This window comes from Myotis brandtii, unplaced genomic scaffold (genome assembly GCF_000412655.1).
Source record: "Myotis brandtii unplaced genomic scaffold, ASM41265v1 scaffold395, whole genome shotgun sequence".
NCBI lineage: Eukaryota > Metazoa > Chordata > Mammalia > Chiroptera > Vespertilionidae > Myotis > Myotis brandtii.
The window spans coordinates 194046-214948 of record NW_005365155.1 but is presented as its reverse complement, the minus strand read 5'-3'; the positions used below and the strand labels follow the sequence as shown (position 1 = coordinate 214948).

The window sequence follows — 20903 nt, the reverse complement described above, 5'->3', positions numbered from 1 at the left end:
TCCTGCAGCCTGACACAATTGAGTGGGATAGATAGTGTTTTCAGCATCTTTTTGTGAGTAGCAGACCCACAGCCCATGACTCTATGCAGGTGCCCTGGAATCTGGTCTCCCTGTGGAGAGCTCAGAGTGGAGCACTTTACCCCTGGAGTATGGGGCCTCTGCATCTTTCTGTTCCCACACCTGATTTGCAAAATGTCTCTGGCTTTAGCCCCCATTAACTGACCATTTTGTAGTTTTCTGGTCTAAAGAGATCTTATTTTTTTTTCAAGAATACAGTATTTTTAAAAAGTATCTATCGTTGTATTTAGAACTAAAGATGTGATGTGTATTTGGTCACAGTGCCAAAATAACCAGAAATGCTTTACATTTTTCATATGTGTTGCTCTCGGTTACACATATGACCACATATGCATGTGATTTACATACATTGCACATATCTGAAAAACATCATTCAGCAGAATTCATTCTGTTTTCAAAGAGGTCATAGTAAATTTGATATTATTGTACTAAAACAAAATTTCGCTTTTTATCCGCAACTAAGTCCCAGATCAGGATTGGGCTTATATATAGAAATCAACTCACTTGGTCTAATATGTAAGGTCACAGGTATGGTACTCTATACCCCAATAGTTTTCTTGTTTATCATGATATGTAATATAAGTTCCGCCAGAGTCATTCTCCTTGATTGCATCCCTTTTTATCTTTTCACAATTCTCTATGAAATGAAAATAGATCTGGGTGGTGGGGGGAAAGATTATGTAACAGCATGAGGCGCATTGCCAATATTATCGAGATCAGCCCAGGAGGGTGCACCGGAAGTGCCAAAAAGGAGATTGAATGTTTAAAAAACAAATGTGAGAAAACACCAAAAACAAACTTGATCTTCCACACAATGTTATGTCGTTAAAAACCTCGCAATGGTGATTTATGGAGCTCAGTTAACCTTACTGTAAACATCAGTGGAGAAATGAGAAATACTCACCCCCTATAATCATTGAAAGGAGTTCATCCAGGAAAGCAGATGTAATCATTGAGTAAAGAAGGAAGTTAAAAATACATTTCCAAACTTTTTATTTACCTTCCCAACTGATTCTGATTCTGTGGCGATATTGTTGCTATGATTTTATGCAGCAGGTATGATAGAAGTTTGTCCCCAAAAGCTTTTAGGATATTCTCCTAAAAACTTTTCGGGAGAAATTTTAATTTGACAGCCCAGGCCTATTTGTTTTCACCTTTTTTAAACAATCTTCCCTCCCCCACCTTTTAATCAAATTACGCTTCCTTACTTCCTTATCTTTATTCTGATTTTTTCCCCCTACCTTATGTTTCCTCTCCCTTTTCAGCCAATCCGGGACTACCGTAGCTGAAATGCGAAAGAGGCAGCAGTCACAAAATGAGGGAACACCTGCCGTGTCTCAAGCACCTGGAAACCAGAGGCCCAACAACACGTGTTGCTTTTGTTGGTGCTGTTGTTGCAGCTGCTCCTGGTATGTCCTGTTATCTGTAAGATACCCTAGCTGAGCGTGGTCATAACGAGAGTGAACATCATGTTAGTTCTTAGGGTCATACAAACATCTCAATCTGTCTTCTTCCTTTAAAAGTAAAAATTGCTGGAGAACATCATTGCTTTAATGCTAGCCTTTCTATATGCAAAAATGCATTTCCTCAGAATCTATACTTAAATTGATAGTAAAGAATGAAAAATTATAACATGTTTTGCTTCACCCATGTTTCTTTAAAGATATGGGTGAAAATAAGATTATGGTTGTATATTTATTTAACAATAAACCATGTTCTCCAATGTTACAGAAGGTGCAAGAACATTGAGATACCATCTAGTAGTATTGGACATATGTGTTTTAGTTTTACGCTATTTCATAGGGCGTTGCTCATTCAGTCCCAGAGTCAGAAAACTGAGTCAGGGTAGCAACCTCGCCTCAGAGCCCTGACAAAGGCAGTAAAAGAAGCGTCGCAGACTCATGCTGACAGCTCTAAAGGCCAGGGGCTATGATGGGTATGAAGGCCAAGTCGGTTAATTAGAAACTCTGAACTCAGAGCCAGAGAATCTGCTTTCCATTGCGATTTTATCACTGACTGGCTCTGTGACATTAAAGTTGTAATTCCTGTCTTTTGGCTTCCTTGTTGGCAAAACGATGAAGAGTGACACAAGTTGAATCCCAAGGTCCCATCTAGTGCTAAATGTCCATGATTCAGGCACCTCAGAAAACCTGCTCCAGTTCCAAATTCCCAAAAGACCTTCAAGTAAGAAAAGCAGTAAGACCCGGAGTCCCAAGATATGTGCAGATGTGTTTTCTCAAGGAGATGTTAGACTAGTGGAACTTTCCAAAGAACCATAGGTTTCGAGGTCCTCTAAGATCCAACTCACAAGGGGATCTTCTGGGTTAGAGGTGGCTTTCTGGACTCCCACCCCCACCCCCCGGAACAATTTCAAGCCCTAGAGAAAGGACCAAATGCCTGTATGATCTCCACTAGTTCCCAGCATCCATTCGGGTTATTGTTATGATGTGGTGACACGATGTTCTAGCATTGTGGCCAAAGTAGAAGATGAAATGTGTGTCCTGGTGCAGTGGTAAACTTGGTGTAGAACAAGCTCTGACCATCGAGAACACTTCATTTGCAGAAAACCATCCGATATTGTGATTCGGAGGATTTAAAGTAGGTTTTATAAATATCAAAATTGCTGCCCAGATGATGATTCTTTGTTAGGGAAAGTAAAAAATTATTCCTTTTATTTCATTCTTAAGCCTTGACTGTTTCAAATGGAGGAAATAGAGTTCCAGAAGAGAGAAATATTTCAATAAAAACGTTTTGTTTTTCTTTTTCTGTATCACTCCTAAAGAGATCACCAACCTCTGGTCTTAACCCATGAAATGCAGTGGATTATGGCATGGTGCAAATGAGACTTAACATGGTGGCTCTGAACTTGAACTGCCTGGGTTCAAAACTCATCCTCATCCATCACTATCTGCTTGACCTTCAGCACGTTCCTTAATGTCCTCAGATTCCTCATCTGTCAAATGACAGTAGTAAGAATCCCTACCTCATAAGGTTTCTGTAAACATTAAATGAAATAAAACACATTCGAGCTGAGAACAGTGCCTGACACATTTAAGCATGCATTTAATACGAGTTAGCTCACTGGGCTATTGAACACTTCATATTGGAAACATAAAATCTCTTTAAAGAGGAGTTGGTTTGAAATAATGTATGTTAAAAACATCAGCTTGTGGTTATAATACAAAAAATACATTGGAAAAGAAAGCAGCTATTTTATTTAAATTCTATGTAAATATCTCAAATACACTGTTACACAGTGCTGAGAATTATACTACTTCTATTCTCATTTGCACCAGACCATGTTCCAATAATTAGTATATGATTTTATTTACCTGCCAAATTTAATTCTGAATTGCTTCAGGATTAAAACACCAAAACAGCCCTAGCTGGTTTGGCTCAGTGGATAGAGTGTCGGCCTTCGAACTGAAGGGTCCTGGGTTCTATTCCAGTCAGGAGCACATGCAGGGGTTGCGGGCTGGATCCCCAATAGGGGGCGTGATCAATAATTCTCTCTTATTATTGATGTTTCTCTCTCTCTCCTTTCCTCTCTGAAATTAATAAAAACGCACACACACAAAAGAAACAAAAACACCAAAACAGATCAAGTACTGAAGATTCATTGCACTATATTCATTTGCTGTCAAACAGATATTTAGCAAGACTTGCTCTTACTAATTCTTAATGTGAACATTAAATAACAAAATATTCAACATGAATTTGTGAGCATAACATTGCCACAGAGCACAGACTGGATGTAGAGCAGCTTTTGGAAACTGCATTAACTCTGAATACCTCTATGGTAACACATATGTAGACACATGGTGCATTGGGTGAGTTCTATTAGTTCTAGAGTATCATTGTCAAGAACTGTGTTTGTTAGCCATGAACTGTAGGCATCTGAGTGTAGGCCAGTGATGGCGAACCTTTTGAGCTCGGCGTGTCAGCATTTTGAAAAACCCTAACTTAACTCTGGTGCTGTGTCACATATAGAAATTTTTTGATATTTGCAACCATAGTAAAACAAAGACTTATATTTTTGATATTTATTTTATATATTTAAATGCCATTTAACAAAGAAAAATCAACCAAAAAAATGAGTTCATGTGTCACCTCTGACACACATGTCATAGGTTCGCCATCACTGGTGTAGGCTATAAGATGCACAATCTATACATTTATAAGTCTTCTATCTATATATATAAAAGCCTAAGCAACCAGAATGACCTAATGACCGGAACGACCGTTCAAGGCCGGCTGGCCCCAATTGCCCCAATCGGAACCTCCCTCAGCCCCTCTCCACCGCTGGCCAGCCTCAATCATCCCGATCAGAATCTCCCACAGCTCCTTCCCTCCCACCCCTGCTGGCTGGCCCCGATCGGGAATGGGCAAGAGGCCCGATCGGCCCGATTGCTGGCCAGGCCAAGGGACCCCACCTGTGCACAAATTCATGCACCGGGCCTCTAGTATGTGATAAGTAGAGGTAATTTCTACAGTAAACAACTTGATGAAGAAAATGAAAGTTAAACTGTCTTGACCTATGGCTGTTATCTCATTGCAAATGAAAATGTCCTTTACACATGCATTTTCAAAAAATTATTTTTTTTATACTTTGAGTGTAGGGGGAAAAAAAAACTTGTAAAGGCTTATTAGAGTGAGAAGGAATAAGAAAGAAAGAAATGCTCTTCAAATTTTCCAGGCTAGGTCAAAGGAGCAGAACACACAGAAACACTAAAAAATGTAATTTAGGGACCAAAAAAAAGTAAGAAATCAAAATATGAGTAACTGTCATTTGTAAATAGAAGCAGTTGTCATGTAGCTGACTTTTCCTCCTTTTAAGGAAAGAGAGTGCTAGGAAAATAAATGTCTATATCTAGTAATAAATATAAATACCTCAACCTAGGCTCAGATGTTACGTTTGAAACAATACAGCATTTCCCTCAAATTGCATTTCTCATTCATAGTTCATTGTCAACTCTTCTCCTATGTTTAAGGTTATTCCTTTCTTTATAAAATTACCACCACACTTTATTTGGGCGGGGGATATACAGAGAGCAAGTGCATAACTGCTGAATATTTCCAGTTTCCTTCAAAACTGTAAAAAGTTGGGATTTTGGTCACAGTGACTGATTAAGCTGATCTAGTCTCTGGCCCTATCCAGGGGCCACTTCCTTCGCCAGATCAGCCTCTCTGTCTCCCTCTTCTCCTCACAGCCCTTGTTTCAGGAAGAGAAAAACAAGGGAGTGAGGTGTAGACCATTTCACCTGTGTTACATACATGGGTCATGGGAGCCTGAGTCTTGGCCATAAAATGAAGTCTCTACATTTGCAAATTCTATATGAGAGACCAAGCTTTCCCTTGGTCTGACCAGGAGAAGAGATAGTTTAGTCAGGACTTGTCTATAGGTTCCAGGTCGCCATTGTCAAAACTCAATGTTCCTCTTACATCAGGATTCAAACAAAGTGACCCCCGCCTCTTCAGGTGGTTAAGGGCTTTTCCCCTTCTTTATGAGAAAGGAACCTTTGCAGGATGTGGGGGTCCTCATGAAACTGCCGTCGCTGGGACAGTGTGAACTGTGAGGTCATTCAGACAGTCGCACATGGAGGACATGTGTGAACGCACCTCGTAAATCAAACTGCTGTGCGCTCACAAAAAAGGTGCCTCAAGAAGGAGATGAAAGGTGGAGCTTTCAAAATGCATTTTGAGCTTAAAGCTCATTTCCAAATTGTCCCCGGTCCTCTCCTAACATCAGAGGTTACATTAAAATAATCCAGACTATTTTTTTTTCCAAATAAACTCTTTAGATGCTAATCCATCCCTGTTTTAATTCCTTGTGGCTCCTGGTGATGTCCTATCAAGCAGGACAGTGTCCATGTTTAGTCATAAAAAATTCAAATTCAAGAGATTTCAGCTACTCTCTCTCCCCACTGACTCTCATGCTGCTTCCTGGTGAGGAGAAAGTTCTGGGGGAGTTGGGGTGGGGAGACCCACCACATGGCTGACCCCAGTCCCAGGCTCCCCCCTTGCAGTTTCTGAGAGAATTGTTCTGTCTGTAGCTATTTTACATATTAGACTTAGCTATGAGCTTTTGTTTGGAAGAAAAAATATCCTCGTTAAAAAGCTGGAAAAATGCTGCGTCTGCCTTCACAGAGAAGGAAACGGAAGGCTTGCTTCCTGCCCCGACGCCCGTCTGTGAGAGAAGTGGGACTGAAATGCAAGTCCTTGAATATCCATCCCTTGTTTTGTCCACTTGAAGATGACACTTCCAAACTTTTCATTTCCAGATTTGATCTGACCTATGCCCAAAGCTTCTTCCTTTACAAACTCTTCAAGGCTGACATCAAACACAACTTTTCCAATCGAATTCACCATCGCATGTTCTAATGTACCCTTCCTATGCTATTTGGCCCAAATCAGATCTCCTTCATTCTTCTCAGGAGAAATTGGTCACAGGCTGAGTTTAGTAAATGATCCCTGTGAAAGCTCAAGTCATCCCCCTTTGAACACATTAGTTCCCAGAGTTCCCAGACCATGGGTAGGCCTGACTCAGTAAATGTTAAACTCTTCATAAACATGCTTTTGGTTCTCCCTCTCTCCATTTATAACAATCACCGCAGCCTCTATAATTCAAATCTGCAAAAATAACGTCCTATTTTATCCTCTGACGCTGTCACATTTCAGCTCTCTGCCAATAGAAACACTACGATGCGTGCTTTAAAAGCCAAAGGATATTTTTTGAAAGGAAAAACAAGTCCACGTCTGCTCCATGGTAAAGAAACCACCCTCTGGAAATAAATCTGCTCACACAGGCAAGATGAGTCATTTCATCCAAAGCACTAGTTAACAGAGTGTCTTCCCATACCTGTCCTCCTCAGAGACCCGATCCATCGCAGATCTGTAATAATAAAAGCATAATATGCTAATTAGACCTGATGTCCTTCTGGATGACCTTCTGGACAAAGCCAGGGCTGCTAGGGAAGCCCGGGTCCCAGGTGCCTGAGGGAAGCCGGTGCCGGCAGCCAGGGGAAGGAAGGCCTACTCTTGCACGAATTTTGTGCATCGGGCCTCTAGTAAGAACATAAGTTAGCTGCATAGGACTTCACAGCACTTGTAATCAGACCATCGGAAATGCCATTTACAAAAAATTCTACAGTATTGAAACTCTATCTTGCATGGCATAGATAAATTTTCTTTTCTTAAGTATATTTTTTATTGATTTTAGAGAGGAAGGGAGAGGAAGGGAGAGATAGAAACATCAATGATGAGAGAGACACATTGATTGGCTGCCTCCTGCACACCCCACACTGAGGATCAAGGCCACAACCTGGGCATATGCCTTGGTCGAGACTTGAACAGTGACCTACTGGTTCAGAGGTCGACACTCAACCACTGACCCAGGCCAGCCATGGTAGATAAATTTTTTTAATAGCTTCTTTTTAAATTTTTATTTATTGATTATTAGAGAGAGCAAGGGAGACACACACACACACACACACACACACACACACACACACAGATTTGTTGTTCCACATTGGTTCCCAGAGTTCCCAGACCATGGATAGGCCCGATTCAGTAAATGTTAAACTCTTCATAAACGTGCTTTTGGTTGTCCCTCTCTCCATTCATGCATTCGTTGGTTGGTTCTTGTATGTGCCCTACTGGGGATTGAATCTGCAACCTTGGCATATCAGGATGACACTCTAACCAACTGCGCTAACCCAGCCAGATCTCCTCAATAGCTTCTGTAACTTACACAATCAAAGTTATTTTGAAACGCCATTTCACCATTGCATAGATAAGTTTCCTTAATAGTTTCTATAACTCACACAATGACATCTACCAACATGAACCCAGGTTTCCCAGGCCATGTACACAGAACCAAAAAGTGGACATTAGGACTATAGGCCTTCTATATGTCATGAATTTGTCAATTCACTCATTACAATTTATTATTGCCCGGTACTGTTGTATTTCCTTAGATTTCATCAGCTTCTCCCTGCTCTACAGAGATAGGTAACAGATTCTCAGTAAGTAATGGAAGGTTGACATGAATGTTGGGTATTACTCCCCAGGTCATTCTCTAGAAAAGCATAGTATTCAAGCTGCCTCTGCCAAGTCTGTGTTACATATGACCGGAGTGCTACCTATTGGGAAACTGCCAGAACTAGAAGAACTCCTTGACCGTTTCCATTAAGGCAACTGGTACTCTTGACTGTGTTTGCTGTAAATGCTTGTTTTTTTCTAAGTGTCATATTGCAGTGTTTAGATCATCAATAGAAAAAAATAGATGTGAAGAAAACAAAATAATAGATTAAAATATTATACTTGGGTGTTATAGGTTTTATAAATATTACAGTATACATATGGCATAATATTTTCATATAAATGGGAGTGGAGAGATAACAGATTCAAGAAAAGCTTAGGGTGTGCCATCAAGAATTTGCAGTAGGTGAGAAGGAGGAGGGAAGCATAACTCCACATTGCTTGCTCAAGTGGCCAGTTGACAGTGATTCCATCAAATGGGAAAATGCTGGATGGAATAGGAGATTGTTTAGCCTAAGGGGATGAGTTGGACTTGCTCTGTTGGAGGTACCCAAGAGTTAGTTGTGGAAATAAATTTGAAGCTCACCAGGCAAGTTTCGATTAGATGTAACCATCTGGAGCCATCGGTATGCAGTAATCAGGGGAGGAGAGAGATGGCCCAGCATGGAGAGCTGGACTGAACCCTCAGGAAATAGCAGCATTTAAAGAGAGAACGGTGGAAGCGCTGCCAACACGGAACTCAGAGGAGAGGCAGTCAGAGCAGTGCAAGCACAGCATCGGAGTCCAGTCTCACAAAGATGGGAAGGCCTAATGGGATGAGAACTGACAACATCTGGCCAAACGGGAAGTTAGCAGTGAACTCAGGGAGAATCAAGCTGCTCCTTAATGTGTATAGGAGGAAGAGTCTAGAGCAGCCGTGGGCAAACTACGGCCCGTGGGCCGGATCCAGCCCATTTGAAATGAATAAAACTAAAAAAAAAAAAAGACCGTAACCTTTTATGTAATGATGTTTACTTTGAATTTATATTAGTTCACACAAACACTCCATCCATGCTTTTGTTCCGGCCCTCCAGTCCAGTTTAAGAACCCATTGTGGCCCTCGAGTCAAAAAGTTTGCCCACCCCTGGCCTAGAGAGAAAAGCTGCCGACAGAGAAAATGAGTGTCCCCCCATCAAAGGTCCGGGGACATCCTGACCTTTTGGGGTGAAAGTTCAACTTGGGGGAAGCTGGCATTCCCTTCTTGACTTAATTGAAGCAAACTATTCCATTTTAAAAACAATATGAAGTTCAGCCCTTCCAAATCCAGGCCAAATTTACTAGCTATCTGGACAGCATTTAAGAGTGTCCCCACAGCCTCTCTGAATGAATAATGATACAAAAGATGAGGTTATGACATAGTGCTACTACCCCTACCCTATCTATAAGATGTCATGGTTGTACTATCTGATTAAAGTGAGTACCAGTATTTTACTTGTGTCCCTCTCCTAAAACTCTTCATTATTTGTTTTAGGCCTAGCTTATACTCTTTCACGGTATAAGCCTGGTAGACCCATTAAAATGCCTGCTATTTTAGGACGTCCCTTAAGAGTTATTTGTTTTCTTGTCAAAACGACAATAAAATCCACTTCTCTTGAATATGGAGTTGATTTTTTAATAATTACGCTTCATTGGGTTTGATAAATATTATAAGATCTGGTGCTGTAAAATCCATATTTATGTTTAAGCTATCCATATACTACTATATATTAAAGTACATCTCATGTCCAGGAACATGAGTTCCCAAGTAGAGAGCAAGTTTCTGCCATTGCTGATTTTTGTATAAAGCAATAGCCTTTTTAAGAAAAGCCTAATATGCAAATCGACTGAACTGCAGAACAACCGGTGGAACGCCCAGTCCCTATGACACTCACTGACCACCAGGGGGCAGATGCTCAACACAGGAGCTGCCCTCAGCCCACAGGTCCCAGGCCAGCCAAGGCGGGTGCCATCGGGGGCCCCCGATTGCCCAACTGGTTGCCTCCAAGGTGAGTGTCGGGGGGGCCCCCCAATCACCCTGCCGGTCACCCTACAGATTGGCCCTGATCACTGGCTAGGCCTAGGAACCCTATCCATGCATGAATTTTATGCACTGGGCCTCTAGTAGATTATATAAAAGTATAGAACCATTTTAATCAACCCACTTTCTAATAATGGAATAATAACTCCATGTGATCTATTCTAAATAGATGTAGTCTTGCCATTTTATGAAGATGACACACAAATTCTAACACATCTTCCTCATATAAAGCCTATTTCCAGAGGCAGCATGGGGTAGGGAAGAAGGATGACACTGGCATTACACAGATGCATCCTTGTTTCATGAAATACACTGTGAAACCTCAACCTCTCTCAGCCTCAATTTCTTTACCTGTAAAATGGGATTAATAATGTATATACATCAGTTAGTTTGGGGTTCAGTACATTGTCAGGGCTCCAAAAAAGCCATAATTGATATGTATTATTTCTAACCTCCTCAAAAGTCTTAGGCCGAAAGGAACTTAGCAGACTTTGTAGGATTTGACCACTGTATGCTTAGCATATTCTATTTATACTAGAGGCCCGGTGAATGAAATTCATGCACTCAGGGGGGAGGGTCCTTCAACCCAGTCTGTACCCTCTCACATTCCAGGAGCCCTCGGGGGATGTCGGGCCTAAGCCGTCAGTTGGACATCCTTAGCGCTGCCGTGGTGGTGGGAGAGGCTCCTGCCACCTCCGCTGCCCTCGCCAGCCATGAGCCCAGCTTCTGACTGAGCACCAGGGGGCAGCTCCTGTGTTGAGTGTCTGACCCCTGGTGGTCAGTGCACATCATAGCAACTGGTCGTTCCACCGTCTGGTTGATTTGCATATTAGCCTTTTATTATATAGGATGTTGCCAGTGAATGTAACAGAACCTGTTTCTGCATTCTGTACCCCTGGCCCTTTGTCCCCAACTCTCAGGTCAACAAGCACAAGTATCACTCGGCATCCTCAGGGCAGGCACCACACAGCCCCAGGATCCCCAGAGCATTGTAAGGTCATTAGATACTGGGGCCTTTCCCAGGAACATTGTCCTCAAGCCCACGCATATTCACACTCACGGTAACTAGAAAATACCAGGAGAGGAACGAATGGCTGGATGGAGAAGTGACCCTTGCGCCTGTCAGATTTTTTCCTGAGTATCAGCCACTACAGTCCTAACGTTTTCATTCTGGATCTTATGCTAGGGACACATGTTAACTAAAACCAGAAGCTTGAGCTCCAACTTCACGGATGCCTTTAAAGACTTGGATGAGCACATGCCATTAAATAACAGTGTCTACTAACTAAATAGAAGTCCCTCTGGCCTTTTCACATCCAAGATATTTGCTTTCCCACAAAAGCATCCTCTAACTTAATTATGACTTACAGGGAAAATTACAGTGGGTTGAAGGAAGAGCTCAAAATAGGATTTCAATCAACCTGAGAACTGAAATAGATTCTGATGATTGGTGTATGTTATATAAAGTGCATCAAAATATCAGTCCTATAATTCTCTTAATTTTAAGGGGAAAAAAACCACCTTAAATGCAGTTGGCATCAAATCAATGTGTCGATGAACCTGAAATACAGAGCTTGGGGTTTAAAGTAAAAAATTTTTATCAATAGAAAAAGGGAATTTTTGAAACCCATCTTTTCAAACAGAAGCACGTATAAAAGGAAATTGGTAGCAACGAGTCTGAGAAAATGAAGAGAATTCTTCTTCGTTTCTATGCATAAAAAAACAAAGATTAACATTTACATACAGCCCTGCCCCTGTGGTTCAGTGGTTAACTGTGAACTTATGAACCAAAAGGTCAGGTTTGATTCCTGCTTAGGGCACATGCTTGGTTTCAGGCTTGATCCCCAGTGTGGAGTAGGGGAAATGGGGGGTGGGGGGGTGAGCCGAGGCAACCAATCAATGATTCTCTCTCATCATTGATGTTTCTCTCTTCTCCCTTCCTCTCTGAAATCAATAAAAAATATATATATATTTTTAAAAAAAAAACATTTATATACAACCTAGAGAGCCAGCCAGAGAAAGAAATACCGTATGAGTTCACTCATATGTGGAATCTTATGAACAAAATAATCAAAATAGAAATAGATTTATAGATACAGAGAACAGACTGACAGCTGAGAGGGGACTGGGTGGTGGTGGGTGAAAAGGGTGAAGGGACAACAGTATGGTGATCATCAAAGGGAAAGGGGGATCAATGGTGATGGAAGGAGCCTTGACTTGGGGTTATGAACACACAATACAATATACAGATAATATATGCACGTGAAACCTATATAATTTTATTAACCAATGTCACCCCAATGCATTCAATAAAAAAGTAAAACAAACAAATATAAAACTGTTTACATACAACCCAAACTGGAACTGAAATTGCTTTTCAAAAACATTTTAAATAAAACAAATACTTTCTGCCTGTTGGTAGTTAACCTTTTCAAATTAATTTGCTCCAAGAATGTATGACCTAAGATCCATGTTACCCAGCAAGAGACATTAGAATTCAAAATAATTTATTATTGGAACAAATAACTACAATGTTAATAGGATTATGCCTGCCCTTAAAAAAAACCTGAAGTATTACTTCTAAATCAAATGATTTGGGGCCAGGGAGTATCCAGAACATTCTCTAAATACCAAAAAGAAAAATGGATGTTATTATGCACACCTCTGAAGATTAAATTTGTCTCCTTCGAGTTTGATAATTTCACTCTCAGATAAATTGAATGACTTTTTTCAAATGCTTTAAAACATATAATTATCAAAACTCCACACACAAAAGAATAGATTACCCCCTCCCCCCAAATAAGGGTAATTACTCCCAGAAGTTTTTTTCAATTTTATTCTGATTTAAGTAAAACATTATATTTATAAGGGCAACACAGCCATCTAGTGGACAGATTTTTCAATAGCAGATTATTTAATTTTGAGAGAGGTTCAAGTTTATGACAAAAGCTTAAGCCAATTGAAATACTTGTTTTATGACACATGATACATGTTATAAAAAGTAGGTGGAGTATCTACAGGGGCGATATTTTTTTTAGACACGTGTTGTATTATATTTCCAGACAAGTTTCTAACCACCATTCTCATCCCCACATACAGTACTCCATTCAAAAAAACAAGTCTTACCAAAATGTATGTTTCTTGCCCTGCTGGTGCCTTTTTTCTGCTTTGTGTGGCGTCTTCTAAGCCATGAATCAGTGCTGTTCTCTTCCCTTCTCCCTTCTCCCCAAAGGATCTCTGCTGATGGGAGCAAGTTGTACTTCCGAGGAGACTCTTTGCAGTAGCAATGCCCGGTCTGCAGTCATAAGTAGCATCACCTCTTCTCTTTGTCTTCCAGGCTTTGCCGTCTAAACCTTCTCTAACAGCCCTAGCTGGTTTGGCTCAGTGGATAGAGCGTTGGTCTGTGGACTAAAGGGTTCTGGGTTTGATTCCCATCAAGGGCATATGCCCTGGTTGTGGGCTTGATCCCCAGTGTTGGATGTGCAGGAGGCAGCCAATTAATAATTCTCTCTCATCATTGATGTGTCTAGCTCTCTCTCCCTCTCCCTTCCTCTCTGAATCAATAAAAACATATTTTTAAAAAACACACAAACAAAACTTCTCTCCAATATCTGTTGTATATTGGGTCCTCTGGCAATAACTCCTATAGACTGATGGCTGTGGGGAGATGCTGGTAGAGGGGGCATTTGCCCTTAATACACTGGTTTGTGACAGGTTTAACCTTCCCAAACATTTCAGAGCAACCAATTTTTGTATATAACCAAAAAGGTGACATTCCATAGTTAATGTTTTCTATAAAGGGAAGCAGCATTGCATAGCGAAAATAAGCATGAGACAAAGAAGTCAGAAGACATGCATGCCAATGCTAACACTGACATGTGTTGGTGTGGGCATTACTAGTATGTACATCAACCTTGGGGACTGTTTCCTATTAAATAAAATGGGAATGATTAATAACAAATCCCTGCCTACCTTACAGGACTGTTATGAGAAAGAAGTAGCAAGGCAATGTATGAGGAAGTGTTGTATAATAATGGCAAGGTGTCAGTCTTTATTTCCTCAGGATGAGGTAAAAAGGTCTTTGGAGGAAAAAAAGTTCTTTGGTAAAATTGGAATTATCATTTTAATATGCAACCAGTTGGCCCTCCCATTCAATTGAGCATGTGTAATAATTTGCCTTTTTGTCACAGTTTTTAATCTTTATTGTGTAGCCTTGTGCAGTAGGGCACTACCACTGTCCCCATTAGAAATGAGGAAATAAAGCATGGAAAGCCAGAATCATCTTAAAGGAGGTTTGGTCTATATTTGTAGGGCACTACCACTGTCCCCATTAGAAATGAGGAAAATAAAGCATGGAAAGCCAGAATCATCTTAAAGGAGTTCTCCTCCTTGTGGTCTTGGCCCATGACATAACTACACCTCACTGCCTGTTCTACTGTACTGCTTCCACCCTGAAACATCTGGTCTCTCCATTTTGTCCTACATTTATAACATTTCTTTTTTTTTTTGCAACTCCCAGCCTTCACACATTTTCCCCCCTCTACTTGGAACTCCCTTTGTCCAAGTCGCCATCCGGCAAATGCCGGTTCATTGTTCAATCCAGTTTAATCATTACCTCCTCTGGGAAGCCTTTCTCAGTTCTCTCATGCAAAGTTGTAGATACTGCGCCTGTGTCTGCAAAACACCCTGTGCAAACCTCTATCTTAGCTCTCAGTGCAGTGCCCCGTGATGCGTACGCACCTGCTAGAGCTCCTCGATTTCACAGCCTGTCTTATTGATCTTTTTTTATTGAGTTGAGAGAGGGAAAGAAGCATCAGTATGTTGTTCCACTTATTTTTGCATTCATTGCTTGCTTCTTTTATGTGCCCGAACTAGAGATTGAACCCTCAACCTTGGCATATCAGGATGATGCTCTAATGAACCGATCTACCCGGCCATGGCCTCAGTGATCTTGAATTTCCAACCCAGGCAATGTGGCATAAGCCAGGTGCCTCAGGCGTATTTATAAATTGTTGTCAACCACTAAACAAAGCTGTGGTATTATTTCACCGTGATATTTTGATTGAGGAAAATGCAACATTTCAAGGATGACCTACCGATTCTCTTTCAGAAGCTGAAGGGTGTTGACCCCGCTTTTGCGCTGGGAAATTTGAGGCAGAAGCTGTTAAATAAAAAAGGAAACACTGAAATCATGATGTGAGCATACTAGAATATATGCCTTAACAATGACAGGGGTTCCTTCTTGAACCTTCATGTCATAGTGCATTAAACTTAGGCATCTTATCGATCCCTCAGTTGAGTTTTTGTACAAACATGTAGCTTTGTGCTCAGCCTCTATCCCAGAGTTACCATGGCTACTGCACTGTCTTCACTTATTTGCCCATTTCAACGGTTCTCTCTAAGAACCAGGTGTTTTCTCTTACAAAAGTGAACTGTCTTCCAAAATAGGCCCCGCACGTATCCATGATGACAAATCAGTAGGTAAATGCTATAATGGTCAGCCAGCGATGTTTTCCTCACCCCACTCTCCAAACTCCCTGAAAACAAACCAAAAAGTCCTTCCATGCACAAAGAAGGCATTATTTCATGATTTTCAGAAACATACCAACTGTATTTCTCCCGTCTCAGAGTCACCATCCTCCAAAATGTCTAATGGGATTGTAAGTGCTTATTGGTGCAAATTTAGCCTAGGTTATTGGCATCCTCTTCCTTAAATATTTCAGCTTGATCAAGACTCCCACTGTGAGCATTGTATATGCATCCTGTTCTATTTAGAGCTTTAGTTGTTTAAAACGTAGAAAGGTTCGTTTAAAATGTTACAAACACTATAAAAGTAAAAAGTCTCCACATGACTCCTCATTATTGTTAAACTTGATGTTTTTCTTTTAGAGCTTTTCTCAAGCACATACAACATGTATATGTTGATCTAAAGCAAATTTATCTTAACAAAACCCACTGTATTACTTAGAGCAAGACTAAGTGAAATTGGGGACAGACATTAGTCATTCCCAAGACATAAATGGCAGTCTAGTAGCAACTCTCCTATCATTTTCTCCATTTCTTTTTATCTTAAAATGGCATTACCAGTGGTTCTTGACTAATAAAGCTTTGAAACTGATTTTTCAAGAATTGGCAGGTTGATTAACAGGACACTTGTCAGTTTCTCTCTACAGGACTATTTTGTGTCCAATATTATATCAAGAAATGGAGCAAACAGTGGACAGTTAAGCACTTATTAAATGTCTATTTTAAGTCACTTTAATACATATGTGAGTCCATATTTTACCATCTGTAAGAGATGAAAGATATAAACACAACCCAATATTTCATAATGATCACTCTAATATGGTGGCATTTGGGATGTTTGTAAATATCACAGAAACAGATAGGAGAGCCAGAATTCATGTTCAGAAACTTGTCAATCATGCGTGTGGATTCCAGATTTAATATTCCACAGCAGATACCATAGAGAGAAAAAATTATTTTAAGATGTTGTATAAAATGGAGAATTCTTGCATTTGTGTGTCACACTGCACTTGTGTGAAAATGTAACAAAAATAATTTTAAATGTATTATTTAATCAACAGAAGCAAGCTTTTTTCCCCTATACTTTTTATAGTGCCTCACGATGTGTGCACACACACACACACACATAATAGCTCAGTAAAGCTTGGCAGAATGAGCATTTTTTAAATGTATTATTTAATCAACAGAAGCAAGCTTTTACTTTTTATAGTGCCTCACGATGTGTGTGCACACACACACATATAAGCTCAGTAAAGCTTGGCAGAATGAGCATTTCCTATTTAAATATGATCTTTCTAGAACAGCGGTTCTCAACCTGTGGGTTGTGACCCCTTTGGGGGTCAAATGACCCTTTCACAGGGGTCGCCTAAGACCATCGGAAAACACATATAACTACATATTGTTTTTGTGATTAATCACTATGCTTTAATTATGTTCCATTTGTAACAATGAAAATACATCCTGCATATCAGATATTTATATTACGATTCATAACAGCAGCAAAATTACAGTTATGAAGTAGCAACGAAAATAATTTTATGGTCGGGGGTCACCACAACATGAGGAACTGTATTAAAGGGTCGCGGCATTAGGAAGGTTGAGAACCACTGTTCTAGAATGTATCAAAAATTTTCATATTTTACACATTTGGCATCATTAATTTCTCCCAGGAAGTTTCACAGAATAATGTCAACCTCCTCCCACCCATTTTTTCATAAGTATTGGAAATACATGAAGTTACAGAGAAGCACTCCTGTCAAAGACACTTTGAGAAGTCAGTGACTCTCTCCTAAACACAGCCCTGACCTGTGTGCAGCACCACGGAGGGAGGACTGAGGTCTCCTAGGCTACCTCAGTCTGCAAACACATTCGCAGCCCCCACCCCCTGGCACAGAGAGAGACTGCTGCCTTCCCTGAATCCTGCTTCGCTGTATCCCCATGGCTTCCTACCCGTAGGCTCTGGAATGGCTGCCTTCCCGCAGGACACAACTCAGCTTGCTGGGTGTCTGAGCAACAAGCAGCTGTCATTACTGCTTCCCAAAACTCTTGGGGCCACACCACTTTTGTGGAGGTTTACTTGTTTCTCACCATGGTCCTGCACCAATAAATCTGCCACTCTCCCTGGAAATTGTGTGAAGAGAACTTGGGTTTATTCCCTTTTTGTTTTGTTTTGTTTTTTCATTGATGTGTCCTTTTTCTGACTAAAGAATCCTTTCCAATTCTTATTGGGTTCACTTTTCTCCAGGTAGTCAACTTCCTCAACTAAATGTCCTTGGCTGGTCTCACTTCCGTTGTAGAGTGGCCTCTCTTGCTTAAATTCTTCCCGTTGCTCCATTCTCTCCACCCTCACCCCTGCACCTGATGATGAAAGGAGGAATTCACGAGACATTGTCTCTGCTTCCCTTGCCAAACGCCAAACTTTGCAGATTAAGAGTAACTACTTGCTGGAAGCTTTCTCCCACTAAACTCCTTCTTTCCACCACAACCATACTGAGTGACCCTTTTCTTCATTCACATAGTGAGTAGTTCGTTGTGTCAGTGCCTGTCAGGGAGCATGGTTCATAATAGTTACTCAATAAAATCAGCAAGGTCATTTGCCAGAATCAGGTTCAAACTCCAACCATACCCATAGTTAGTGTCTGACTTTGGGCCCATGTAACACACAGCTCTGTGATTCACTGCTCATCTATAAAATGGGGATAATAAAAGATAAAAAGATAGTGCCTGGCATATAATAGGCACTAGAAAAATCATAGTCCCCATATCTTCTTGTTGAAAAAATGAACGAATGAATAAAAGAAAGAGATGCTATCTGAACTTCTTTTGCCATCTGACAGGCTCCCCGCTCATCTATAAAATGGGGATAATAAAAGATAAAAAGACAGTGCCTGGCATATAACAGGTACTAGAAAATCATAGTTCCCATATCTTCTTGTTGGAAAAATGAACGAATGAATAAAAGAAAAAGATGCTATCTGAACTTCTTTTGCCATCTGTCAGGCTCCCGTGAAGCTCCTCAGCTTCTACATAAAGGGATCAGTTTGCTAAGCCAGTAGCTTAACTTTTCCAAGTCATCCTTCCCACCTGCTTCTTAGTATCTGCCCCAAATCTCCCTCATTACGTCTAGTCTGCATCTAGAACCTTGGATCTTCCACCTTAAGGTGCTACTCAGTTACAGTGAGCCTGAATCAGACCATTCTTAGTCTTGTTGTGAACTACTGTGCATGGGTTTGCCCGGGCTCCTGTAATCCTATAGAATTCCTAAATTTATGTCCAGAGACACAGATTCCTCTCATCCAATGCTCTCCTATTCAGCACCTCTGGAGACATCAGAAATTGATTAACTAGAGTGAAAGGGCAAAAACAGAGTCAAATATAAATCCAGTAGTTCCAACTTGAGTGGATGGAGGAAGGATGGTATCCATGGGGGAAAATCTATCAAAGCATATAATCATGTAGGTATCTCAGGGATTTTAAGCAATTTAAATTATGTAAGGATGAAGTCAGAATGTATAATGGTATCCATTTTTGAGTTCTGATTTATTTTGTAATTTGATTAAATAATTATTCTCTTTCCCTTAGTTGAAAGGGGCTCACCCATCATTTAAAAATGGCATTGCTCTTTTTGTACACTAAATATTCTCACATCGTTGAAAGTAAAATTCTTCCGTGGAATGTTTTCTTGCAAATTTTTTCTTTTCTTTCAATAATTGGTTTTCCCTAGACAAAATAAAGTGTTATGCTACATTACAGCCTCACTGTTAGGAACGAAGAGAGAGCAGAAACTGCAGAAAGACCCACGCTTACCACCAAAATGGAGAGTATCCAGGTCCTAGAGGAAGGGTGAGTGACTCACATTATAATTGTGTCTTGTATTCAAATACTGATTACCTTGACTCAGTACTTAAGTATCAGCTCTTGCTTCCTGTTACTCCTCAAAATGGTTTGGTGAAATAAATTTACAAGCTGGGAGATCTTTGTGATTGCAATTGCTTTTCATTTACTTTTCTATTAGCTATGTTAAGCTATCAGCTAAAATATTGCCCAACTTCTCTTTCAAAAATAATGATTGTTCCATGAGTTAGCTCCCCAAATTGCCCTATTTCCTGACTTATCTTTTCTGATAATTTTTCCTGAAGTTGTTCTCTTTATGTGGGAACAATGTAAAACACACACACAAAAGATATGGAATTATCTAAGTCTGTCAGGAAGGGCACCCAGCTGGCATCCAGTCCCATGTCCTTCAGAACAGACTCTATCCAAGTATTTTATCCAAAATGAGAAGTTGAATGCAGAACTGAATCTATAGAATTAAATCAAAACACGAGTCGAATATTTGTGGAATTATAGTGCTTTCTTTTTCTACTTATGAGGAGGTTTTAATGTTGCTGCTTCATAGTAATTTTTCTTCTTTTGAATTTTTTTAAATGAATGAGGAAATTCAGACAGTTTTGAATAGCAAAAATCTGTTTAAAATACTTGCTCAAAAAGGTATGTATACCTTCTTTGACTAAGTTGGAAACTTATTAAATAGACCAATGAATGAGAAAGCAAGATCAATCCTATATAATAAAAGGCTAATATGCAAATCGACTGAACAGAGGAATGACTGGTCGCTATGACCTGCACTGACCACCAGGGGGCAGATGCTCAATGCAGGAGCTTCCCCTGGTGATAAGTGCGCTCCCATAGGGGGAGTGCTGCTCAGCCAGAAGCCGGGCTTACGGCTGGCGAGCACAGTGGTGGTGGCGGGAGCCTCTCCTGCCTCCACAGCAGCGCTAAGGATGTCTGACTGCTGGCTTAGGCCCGCTCCCCATGGGCTTTCAGACATCCCCCGAGGGCTCCCGGACTGCAAGAGGGCACAGGCTGGGCTAAGGGACCCCTCCGAGTGCACAAATTTCGTGCACCAGGCCTCTAGTTTAACCATAAGAATCTCCAGTTCATTCTTTCACTTCTTAGATGTATAAGCAAAGGGAGAAATAACTGGTGGTTTCTGCAGGGAAGTAGTCACTGAAAACCTGAATGTAGATCTCTAAAAAGTCCTCATTGTCATTGTAAGGGCCCTGGGCTCTGTCACTGTGATATCTCCATTCATGGGTAACAATGCATTTATAATACAAGGTGGGCAAAAGTAGGTTTACAGTTGTGAGTATGTAATTACTAGAGGCCTGGTGCATGAAATTCGTGCATGGGGAAGGGAGGT

The 20903-nt window shown here is 40.6% G+C and overlaps 1 protein-coding gene across 4 annotated transcripts in view; it reads left to right on the top strand.

Annotated features, from left to right (window-relative positions):
• The window catches only part of RGS17 (regulator of G-protein signaling 17), a 175159-nt gene that overhangs the window by 135931 nt on the left and 18325 nt on the right, over positions 1-20903 (top strand). For 3 of the 4 annotated variants that reach the window (XM_014545042.1, XM_014545043.1, XM_005872867.2), the window contains 2 exons: positions 1344-1487; positions 19454-19543. In XM_014545042.1, the coding sequence (XP_014400528.1) occupies positions 1344-1487; positions 19454-19543 (234 nt within the window). The remainder of the gene's footprint in view (positions 1-1343; positions 1488-19453; positions 19544-20903) is intronic. The other variant, XM_005872868.2, reaches the window with a different exon arrangement.